The sequence below is a fragment of the Malania oleifera genome, chromosome 13, assembly GCF_029873635.1.
Source record: "Malania oleifera isolate guangnan ecotype guangnan chromosome 13, ASM2987363v1, whole genome shotgun sequence".
Classification (NCBI taxonomy): Eukaryota; Viridiplantae; Streptophyta; class Magnoliopsida; order Santalales; family Ximeniaceae; genus Malania; species Malania oleifera.
Genome location: NC_080429.1, coordinates 82,188,641 through 82,200,695, shown reverse-complemented (window position 1 = coordinate 82,200,695; position 12,055 = coordinate 82,188,641). Strand labels below are relative to the sequence as shown.

Genomic DNA, 12,055 nt, shown 5'->3' with positions numbered 1-12,055 from the left:
ACCATATTATTTGAGCAATATTATATTGCCTTAGCCTACCGACCGTTTTAACAAGTGATAAACTCAGCCGACTAGCCTTCATTTTTTACTTGAGTTCTATCTCCTCAGTAGACCGGCCGATTTCAACGAAAACTTAGTCAGTCGACGACCTTTGTGCCTTAAAAGTGTTCAACTGACCGACACTGTTCACTCGGCAGACCGAGGCTTAGGCTAATCAACCAAACTCACATAGTTTTGGAAATAGCCTTTGGCCAGTCGACCGACACCTCCCTCAACTGACTGAATCTTGAAATAAAAATCAAATTTTTACAAAGGTCAGCTAACCGACGCTTGCGCTAGTCGACCGAACCTCTTGGGTTTGGGATATTTTCATTGCTAATTAACCTTAATTTTGTTATTAAACAAATTCTAAAATTCCCTCCGTGTCCCTAACGGTCATAATTTTTGGGAATTCTATATGTACCCCTTTCCAAAGCATAATTAGCAAGTTGATTAGTTAAGAAATTCTCTAAAAATACTTTTGTGCTCTATCATTCATACTCCTACATATACAAGCATATTTTCATACTCTTTCTCATACTCATTTGCAAAATCATCTTAGAAAGAGTTCATTGATTCATCCTTCTTCATTTGCAAATTTATTGCAACTTGGAGATTAATTGAATACATATTCTTGTGGGCATACATTCATTCCAAAGCTTATACTCTCTCTCATTCATTCATCTTTGAAAATCAATTTTTAGAGAGTAAGCTTGAGTTCTTGCCATATTATTTAATTCATAAATATTTCTTGGGAGAACTTCTTTACAACTTGTGAGTCTTGGCATATTAATTGCAAGATTCAAAGGCTTACATTGTGTTTATTGAAAGATATTTTTCTTGTAAGCTAATCTTCAACATCTCCTTCACTTTAATTTTTGAAAAACATATTTGGAGATATTATTTGGGTTTTAGATCTTTGATATACACTGAGTGAATACATGATTTTTTAATCAAAGATCATTTTCTCTCACATTATTTCATATATATCTTTTTGAGAGAAAAATCACAAACTCTATTTGAGCTTTAACTCCTATCATACAAAAGTGCATTGAGTTTCATTATTGTACACATTTGATTAGTATAGGAGCATTCTATTTGTACACAAATTTTATTTATTTGTAAACGGTTTGGCTCAGCTAATGATTGAGCTGGGGTGACTTCGCCTCGTAAGGTGTATTGGTTATGGCTCAGCCCAGGTAATTGAGATGGAGTGTCTCCGCCCCATAAGGAGAATTAGTTGTGGCTCAACCTCGTAATTGAGTTGGGGAGTCTTCACCCCATAAGGAGAGGTTGTAAACAACATAACTTCTGTCAGGTTTAAGTGAGCTGGTAGGTTTGCTTAGGGCAGGGACGTAGGCACAATTGTTGAACCTCGATAAAAACTGGCTGTCACTCTCTCCCTGCACTCTTTAAATTCCTGTTGGTGCATGTTTATACATACATGCTGATATTACTAGAATTATTTTTAAATACTAAATTGTGTGTATTTAGGAAATACTAGAATTGTTCTTTTTGTTTAAATTATTGCTTGTCTATATAGTTGCAGTATTTGTAATTAATTAGATTGACCCTAGGTTGTGTAATATTGATTGCTTGGTAAATTGACCTAGGAATTTTTAAAATATCCAATTCCCCCCTCCTCTTAGGATTACACCAATTCCAACAAAAAGAATGGATGTTAATTCAATGTAGCTATGGAGGTCCCAAATTTTCTCATTTGTTGTTTGCCGATGACATACTTCTTTTCACCAAAGCTTTAATCTCTTAAGCCAAGGTTGTCAATTGTGCTTCATGATCCAAGAAAAGTTTTGTAATGCTTCATGATTCAAGGTGAACCTCAACAAATCTAAGGCTATAGTCTCCCCTTCTATTACTTAGTGGATAAGAGTCCAAATGAAATAAAAAATGAGATTATGGAGCACTATGGAAATTCAGATGGAGTTGAGAAGCAGGTGGGACAGTGGGTTGAAGATGAGTAGCTTAACTGCTCTAAAGCCATCAGTTTTGGAGAAACAGAGGTAACAAAGTCCCTTGGCATGCAACAGTATGGAAGAATTGCTACCTTCCGAAGCATTCCTTTATATTGTGACTTGGTGCAAAAGGGAAGTTGTTGACTTGAAACAGATTTTTTAGGGGGGGTGGGGGTGGGATGGTGTGGACCAAACTTGTGTTTTTTCCAACTCAAAAAATGAAACCATTGACCATCTATTTTTCAAATGCGGGTTTTCCTCTTACGTGTGGAACTTCATTAGGACTTGGATGGGCATTTCAAGAGCCATGACTACAATTAAATTTGCTCTTAAGTGGATGCACAAAGAGGCCAGGGGTACAAGAGTTCAAGCTATTGGAAAGAAGGCTTGCCTTGCCATTACGGTTTACAGCCGTTGGCATGCTAGGAACAAGAGAGAGTTTGCGAGAGTTGCTACCCTTCCAAAGACCTTTGTCAATTCTGTCCAATCTCACATCTACAGAATAGTTTATGATAAATTTCCCTATTTGGTTGTTTGAGCTTTGATATTTGAGTAGTAGTTTTCTAGCCTTGGTTGGCTTGCTGAGTTGGTTAATGTTTGTCTTGTCATTCTGGCTTTTGCCTCGGAGGATGCCCAAATTTTGATGTTTTGAGTTGTAGTTAGTCTCAGCCATGTTAGGCTTCTGATTGTCAGCTTAGCAGTTCTTTGCTTGGGAGTTAAGTCTTCCTTTCTTGGGTATACCCAGTGATTCTGTACATATCCATTTGGTCTATAAATATAATTTTTAGATAAAAAAAAAAAGTCCAAATACACTTCATTAGCAATATTCAAGTGGGCAAGGATCTCGAGAATTATTTGGTGTGTCAATTTATATTGGTAAAAAAAAAAAGTGGAGTATTATTGGTATACTATGTGTACAAGATTAAGAAGAGACTCTCTACTCTAAAAGCCTATATGTTAAATTTGGCAAGTAGGGAGGCTCTTGCTTGAGACACTTTTACTTTAATTCCAATTTATAGCAAACAAACTGCCTCGCTTCCTTAATCAGTTTGTCCATCTATTAATAAAATATCTAGAAGATTCATTTGGAACTTGTTTAGTGCATGTGTTTAATAAGTTGGGAGCTGGAAACTATGCTAAGGAATTTGTAGTTTTGGTCTTAGATAAGGTCGACATAATAATATATCTCTCTTGGGGAAGATACCATATGAAATTTTATTTAGGGTTGATAAATCTTGGATTCACCTTATGAGAAATAAATACTTGAAGGTAAACCATCTTTAATCATATAACCCCAATAAATTCTTCTTAAGATGGGGATTAACATATATGTAAGAGTTTGAACATCTTAGAAATGGATTTGATTTCAAAGGTAGAATAGAAAGATTACATGATTCGTGGGTATATATATTCTCTTGAATGTTTATAATATTCAAGGGCATGAGATTGGCCTAAAGGTCCATGATATTATCCCTTTATTGGGGAATCAGTCCTTCAATAACTTCTTAAGAATTATTTCGTTTGATTTAAAGGCCACAATTAAGGTCGTTCCACTAGCAAATATGGCAACAGTAGAAGAAACCATGTTTTGGCCCTTAATCAGTATTGGTGTATATTGCCCACAATGACGAAGAAATTATTCTTATCGAATATTGTCCAAAGGCAAAAAAGGTCAGGTAGCATCTCTTTTTTTAAACAATAGAATGATTATTATTATTATTTTTTATTACATAGGAACTCCAGCCACCAATAAGCCCTTCGGACCCCCTGATGCGGCACCAAACTTATGGATCATCGTCCTCTGCCCCCAGATTTCGCTGATTAGGGTAAAATCCGGATGCGGACACGACTTCTGTGCATCAGTTTTACGTTCGGCCAACCTGACTCCCGGGACACATCTCCATTACCATCCACGGTCCTCACTGGCTCACAAAAACTTTTACCATCCACAGTTCCCACTGGCTCATAGAGCGAACTCTCACCATCCACGGTCCCGCTGGCTCATAGGGTAAACTCTCACCATCCACGGTTCCGCTGGCTTATAGAGTAAACTCTCACCATTCGCAGGTATTGCTGATTTCGTGAGTGTATCTACCTGAAATTGAACCCCCGATTCTCCTTCTTACTTGCTGATACTTTTCCACCGCGCCATGCCGTGGGGGCATAGAATGATTATTTCTTGCCACTTATATGAGTGGTTTTAAGGGAATATCTTTGTTGCTTCGGGCATGATCATGACTTCTAACTACCATTTGTAGTTCACTATCATGTACTGGTTGTTTGGCGGGCTAGAAATGGAGTGATAATAGAAGGATAGTGCCCATCACCATCATGTACTCTTTATCTTATGCTTGGAGTCTCGACAAACTAGTCATCACGTAGCACATATCAAATGTCTTTAAGTCCCAATTCAACTAATGGAAGTTAATTTTAATGGAAGTTTAAGAGGAAATTCGGCCCATGTAGGGACTAAAGGCCTCATCCGCAATGACAAAAACAGATGGAAGATTGGGGTTCTGAAATTCTATTGAATTGGCAACTTACATGGCGATGGAATTAAAGTGACACAAGGTATGGACTTCAGCTTGCATCAACTGGTAAGTATGTGTGGTGAAGGTTCAGGTTGTGGGTCAAATCACAATTGAAATGATATTTGTATTAAAAAAATTATTTGTCTTTCAATAAAGTAAAGTGAAGAGTAGCAAAATTGGAGATAAAATAAAACAAACATGCATTAGAACCACAAAAAGATTGAGCATTATGCACGCTTAAGAGATAAAGGGCAAATGAGAGGGAAAAAAAATTCAAGTTGAATCAGAATTTTTATCTTTGAAGGAAAACTATTGTATCAAAAATTAAAAATATTTGAGACCAACCAAACATGATCTTGTCCCGCTTCTTTTTAGATGTTCACTCTGATAAAATATAAAATAGGGAGGTATTTCTCTCTTTAGATTCTTGTAGCAAAGAATGTGCAAGGATGCACAGAAATTTGGATTTGTTTTTTGTTGTGTTCATATTTTTATCTTCTTTATTAGTTATGTTTACTTTGATTGTCCTAATTTGGTTGGTTGTTGGTGTTGGTTTTGGGAGGATTTTTCTGTACTCTCCCTTTTGTTTTATCTTGTAACCACGATATTCTTTCGCCAAAAGTGAGGGTATATTAATAAATAAATGGAGGTGTCACCCTCTTTTTGTCAAAAAAAAAAAACACTTACCTCATGTTTGGAGAGGTTTTGGATTTGGTTGAATTTGAATAAGAAGTAATATAAAATTATATTAAAATTTGATCAAATTCACCCAAATTTAAATTTAAGGTTTAAAATCCATCCTCTCAAACACAACATCATATTTCCTCCATTAAAAAAAAAAAAAAAACCAAGTAAACGTTTTTAAAAAGTCGACCATTTTGTCTCGTTTTGCCACGGACACACATGAAATAATTTATATATACTGCACAAACATATAAAAGCAAAAAAAAGTTGAAAACTCCATCATAAGTAATGAATTTCTAATTATTTTTTCAAAAGGGCAAAAGAATTATTTTATTTCTTTTAAGTATTAAAAAAAAAAAAACCCTATGTAACCTTTATAAAAAGTGAAAACTCCATCTTTAGCAATGAGGTTGTAACCATGTTTATGCCATATTATATATGTCAAGAGAAACAAGGGCAAAATAATCACTTTATTGTAAAAAATTTACTAGGTTAGTTAATGGTAAACCAACAAAAGAAATATAAGTGCCCAGCAAATTACATATTAGGAAAAATCTGTAAAATTTTAAAAGCCTCTATGCTTTCCAAGGACAACCACTATCTTTTGCCCTGTAATGTACAAACCTATCAACAGAATGGCAATAATTAAATGTGTGACCTCAGTGAAGCTTTTTCAAGGTGAACTGAAGTATGGCACTAAAAGAAAGTGAAAGTATTACTCAGCAAGCAAGTGCCAACAACTATATTGACTAGATCTTTTTCAGTGGTATAGAATTTTTCAGAGGTCCTTTGACAAAATGTAAGTGGGAGGCAATGATTGAAAGAGGGAAATTCACTTATACCATTATGCAGCTTTTTAAGAGAAAGTCACATTCAAAATAGACCTTTTCATTTTTATTTTTATTTTTTTATCCCACTTGGAATAAGAAAACTGCGGGAAGAAAATTACTTCTATTATAATTTATCCAAATTCACACATGTGCACATATAAATTTACAATTTAAATTTCACACTTTCAATCACTGTGTAACTTTAAATTATAAGCATCCAAGTATACAGCTTCCCAAATTTCTTCTCATGGAAGTAAAAGAAAATTCGGGTTGCTTTGAAGGAAAGAAAATGGATGGAAATGGGTCTTTTCGCACATCTCAAAATCAATCCCTATGAAGGAAGATTAAATGTAAGAAATCTACCCCTTATTGAGTGACAAATCATTTTATTTCCTTCACACATGCAAACAACATAGAAATGTTTATCTAATTGTTTCCTTTTTTTTTTCCCTTGCTTTTCAGCTACCAAACATTGTGTGAAAGCACAACCTTATTCTTGGGATTCATTCCCAATAAATGTATAATGCATGACAGAAATTATTTTCTCATTTTCTTGGATCCCCAAGACTATAGACCTAATTCCTAATATTGCACAAACAAGAAATTCAAGACCAAATAACAAGAAGCCACAGATTGGCCATGAGAAGAGTCTAAATGTCATAGACCAAATCAAGTTCCAATTGATAAAAATAATAATAAACAGATGCAAGCTGCAAAAAATCTCCACTCAATTCAATCCATTCTGGACAGACAGCGGCCATATTGCAATTTCTGAATACCCATCTTCAGTAGCACAGGCTCTAAACATGCCTGTTGTGTTGAACTGCATGCTCACTTCTCCTGTGGCAGATACAGCAACCAAGCCACAAGTGCCTTTTGGAGTGCCCTTCTCCACAACATAAGCTGCTGCTTCCTTGAGAGACAACCCCTTGTACTCCATGAGAGCTGCTACATCCCTTGCAACAGTACCGCGCATTATTGCTTCGCCTTTGCCCGTGGCAGAAACTGCGCAGAGACTATTGGCATATGTCCCTGCACCTATAATCGGTGTATCCCCAATCCTACCAACCATTTTGTTGACTAAGCCACCGGTAGAAGTTGCGGTAGCTAAATTTCCATCGGCATCAACAGCTACACATCCAACAGTCCCAATTTGGCTATCGCCATCAGCAGTTGGTGTTTCTTTTTTCTCACCTTTTTGTATGGGCTGTGTATAGTCAATCTGCAAACATGTAGCAAAGTAATCAACTATTGAAGCTAAAACTATTTCCAAGTATCTTTATGAACTAAAAGTCAGCCACTGACCATCCAAATTCATAGAATAAAAAAAGAAAAGAAAAAAGGAGGCATTAATTTGGGCTTGCCAGGATGAAAGATGAGGAATGGAAGGCAAGCTGGTCAAAGAATTCTAACCATTGATATGTTGCACCCTTAAAATTAGCTAAACATAAAAATGAAAATAGTTTAAAGATCATCAGATTCCCATTTTCCAATCAAAACACCAAAACTGGATGGCTTGAAATTAAATATTGTCAAGTTAATAAGATGTAGAAAATAGCTACTGGCTAAGCCACTATAGAAGTTTCAAAGCAACTGGGCAATCTAAGGTTTGTAATTGGGGAAGATGAAGGTGTGGACATTAATGACATTTGATGGAATTCGTGTTAAAATACTGTGACTCCCGTTGACAACATAATGAAGTATGAGAAGCTTACTTGTACTCTGTTGGCTTCTCTTGCTTGCTTCAGCCTTTCAATATTTTCTTGAGTGATAAAATGACCTGTATCTACAGTTTCAACACCCTGAAACAAAGAAGTTTTTTTGGCAAAGATACAACATATTGAACACTCTGCAGTTTAGAATAATCATAATTACTCTAGCAGCATTATGAGTGTGTGTGTGTGTGAGAGAGAGAGAGAGGGGAGAGAGAGAGAGAGAGAGAGAGAAAGAGAGAGAAATATCCCTTGTTATATTGTGGTTAAGAAATAGCCCTCCCAAACAGACAATAGTACAGAGTTTCTTATTTTGGTACTCTTGATGGATAACAGAGTTTGGCATTTACTACTTAGTGGCACAAATGTGATATTGTTTTTGAGGGTCGAAAAAAAAAACTTTATTAAGAAAGAATTTACAAGGATAAGATGTCTATTAACAAAAATGTGGAAGCACTTCGACTGTAAACATTCATGAATCAAATTAATCAGTTGAATGATTTAGAAGTCACCATCCCAGCAGTCAGCAACAAATCCTGGATTCACACTTAAACTTTAGTGTCCCAAATAACATGGACAAAAAAGAAGAAGATGGTGGCATCAGACATAATGGGCAAGAATTACAGATATGGTTCAGTTTCTGATCAAATTGATGCTATCCTTTTGAATTACAATGTACAACACATTGTAATTCACAAGTAATGAAATTCAGTTTTAAAATATTTTATTACTTTCTGTTAGAGCCTATCATTTAGAACAATCATCCCAGAGGCATTACTGTAATCATTGCAAATGCATAGCACCAAGTGGCCCTACTTTACATTGAGCTGTTGACACTTTGGCCCTCACATTTCACACATTCCCTTGTTCAACTCTTCACTTTTCTGTTGTTTCAATTGGGATGTACGGGTACAATTTTTGTTTTTTCCATGAAAGCATACTGTGAGCACATGTCACAAAAAGACAATTGCTAAGGTACTAGCACTTTCTAGCAACATTGCCACAACTATATTACATGGACTAGGCATGTTGGGTACAATTATGCATCTGCATCTCTACATTCATTGAATCACCCATGTTTTGGGAGAGGAGAGAGCTATCATCAAATTATCAAATTCTTCTTGATCACTCTAGGGAAATGAAATTAATGTGCAGCATGACTTCTATAACATGGTATTTTATTCATGTAGAAATTTATGTGCACGTTTAAAGAAAAATAACAAAGAAAGTGAAAACTTATAGTATACTCTGCAAATATGCTTCGGGCAAAGTTTCAGCCAGAAGCATCCATACCCATTCACTTGTAAAATGTGTCCAATGCTAGGGCCTCACATAATTTTGAAGCTTTCATACCGCATAAGCAACAGGCCACATAATTGTTCTGAATAATATGAAAATTAAGACTACATAATTCAGCAAATATTCACCATGTTTGGCCAATATAACACAACTTGTTGTATTGCATGCAATAGAATAGGGTAACCAAGGCTTCATGAAAATTTGACAAAAATTCAGGACTTACTCAGAAGGCTTCCAAAGATGAGGGCACGAACTGAAAAGCATTTCTATGCTTTAAAACTCTAGAACTGTACCTCTTTGTATTTGGAACAGTGAACAAATGAAAAAATGTAATATGAATTGAGTAGCATATTGTGGTCAAAGAATGGTGGGATTGGATCAATACCCATGGAAAAGGTGTATGCACAATCAGAATATTAGGCCCATTATATTTGACAAAGCTAAAGGATAATAAAATGGATCTGCAGCCATTCAGATTACAAGCTTTTTTTGTTAATAAAATTACAAAGTTTTACGTCATAGGCAATGGCATCTAGATCAGGGAAACTCATCCAAATGGACCTCATTGGTCCAAGGTATCAAGGAACATTATAGAATACAGTCAAGGACCCAAGGTAACTTCTTAGTCAGAATGGAGAGAAGTTTGATATTTAAATAAAAGCTAAGAAAGCAAGGGCACTTGCTTGGATAGTATCATATATAAAGGAACAGTAAGCAAAAGAATGATGCAGTATTTACTCACTTGTTCCCTAGCAAATTCTTCTGCTCCATCAAATGCAAGATATATATGAGGAGTTTTCTCCATCACAAGTCGTGCAAGAGAGATAGGGTTGACAACAGTGGTAAGACCAGAAACAGCTCCACATTTCATTGTATTACCATCCATGATGCACGCTTCCATTTCAATAGTGCCATTGGTAGTTAAAACAGATCCTCTGCCGGCATTGTAATTTGGGATGTTTTCTAGTTCACGAACCTGTATAGGTCATATTCAAGAGAGGAGTTTGAAGGTTGCAAATAATTCAGGAACACAAATCATAATACACTTGTATAATTATGATCGTTGTGGCCCCATGATTGGCCAGAGTTTAACCATTTCAGTGAGCACCAAATATACGTTAAAACTCCATTATAATGCTTATGTTATTCATGGCTAACCATCAAGACTATACCACGCATTCTCTCGCCAAACCAAGCTAATTGCCTCCCCTTCTTTTTTGTTTCTAGCGCAAGTGGGAGAATTACTTGTGTACTTCATTTTCTGTTGATCTTTCACCAATTTGTTTCACCTCCATTGCTCTGCACTTTGCACAAGTCCATTTTCAATTTTCTTTAATCCCATCGTTTCTTCTTAAGACCCAATTGAGTTAAAAACCTGCAATAGTGTAGCCATGACCCCAAGCCTTGATGCTCTTTAATTTTAACATCCAGAACATTTTTTTCCCTCGGGAAAAAATATAAAATGTTTTGGATGTTACGGTCACAAAACATCCTTTGTGAGCAGTTGATCATGGGTTCGAGTCTAAGGAAACAACCTTTCTACATAAAAACAGGGGCAAGACTGTATACAATGTAAATAACCTCCTCCTACGGTCACAAAGTGGGGAGCATTGAGGCTTGGGGACACCATATGTTAAGGTCCCAACCCAATCAATCACTATTAAATAAAAATACGGAACAGATCCCATTTCAACAGGGAAAAATTATAGAGGGGACTGTCCCATGTACCATACCAGGTGCTCATATGCTCGCGGCATACCACTGTCACATAGTGAACACTTGATTGCCATGTGGAGGGGCTAGTTCCCTCTATACTCTTTCTTTTAACAGGATGGAAACCCTTGCAGATCTTTGCTGATTGCAAATTCCATTTTTTTTTTCTTTCTCTGCAGTTACATTTACATTGATAAATCACTTCAAAATAAAGTCAACCTGGAGACTATTTGCAATTGATGTCATACATCCCCAATCTTTTTCTCTTCCAGTTTTCAAAAACCCGGTTTCCGCAATGGTCATACGTTTTTATACAACACTTGCCACAGTATTGACATTAAACCCAACTAATAACATAATTACAAGTATTAAAATAATAAAAAGAAATATTTCTTATTGACTCATAAAAAAAATCCTCTTGAGAAGCTAAAGTTTGTTTCTCAAAATAAGTTAATAATCGATGGCTAGCAAAATATATAAACCTGAACTAAAATATTTGAAATACCACACAAGAGAGAAGAGACCACATACATGCACATATGATCAGTTATGTGAAGCAAAAGGAAATCTAATTAGCACGAAGAGAGAGAGAGAGAGAGAGAGAGAGAGAGAGAGAGAGAGTACCACAAGTTCAACGACATCTAAAGGAGACAATTTGGCTTGGAGAGCCGCAACGCCGATTTGCAGGCAGTGGCGAAGTGCTACTTCTCGCGGCTCTCGCCGTTCCGGTGGAAGAGAGAGTGGGATGTCGCCGGCGCCGCCGTGCAGAGCGATAGCCCACCCCATCTCTCTCTCTCGAAGTTGAAAGTGCGGGTTCCAATTCTGCTGAGTAACTAAAAGGTCAGTACCCCGCCTAGTTTTCGGAGTGTACAAGGATTTTTAAGGGCATTGTAGTAAATTCAAATTAGAAAAATGAATTATTTGAGGCCCTATAAAAATTTCAATGGTGTCCTATGAAATTCTTTTCTCAAAAATGGATTGTAAAAAATAAATTTACTTTTCATTTTTAATTTTTAAAAAACTATGATAAAATAGTTAGGAAAGTTTTTGGTGAGTTTTAAAAAAGAAATGTGTTTGTAATAGATATATTAAGGATATGTACGATATAGTTGTGGCTAGCGTTACAACTTTTGGTAATGAATTTAAAGATTTTCTAGTTACGGTAGGTGTATACTAAGGTTCTACTTTGAGTCATTATATTTTTACTTTAATAATTAATGAACTAATTAAAAATATTCAAAATGAGATCCATTGGTATGTATTGTTTGCAGATG

At 35.9% G+C, this 12,055-nt stretch overlaps 1 protein-coding gene across 1 annotated transcript; it reads right to left on the bottom strand.

Moving 5' to 3' along the window:
- Positions 1-6,529: 6,529 nt before the first annotated feature.
- On the bottom strand, positions 6,530-11,630 carry LOC131146163 (isoaspartyl peptidase/L-asparaginase). The gene is made up of 4 exons (XM_058095535.1): positions 11,406-11,630; positions 9,811-10,044; positions 7,773-7,859; positions 6,530-7,279 (listed from the first exon to the last, which is right to left on the bottom strand). Exons 1-4 carry the CDS (start codon positions 11,565-11,567, stop codon positions 6,785-6,787), a joined length of 978 nt encoding a protein of 325 aa, XP_057951518.1. The 5' UTR covers positions 11,568-11,630; the 3' UTR covers positions 6,530-6,784.
- Between the last annotated feature and the right edge of the window lie 425 nt (positions 11,631-12,055).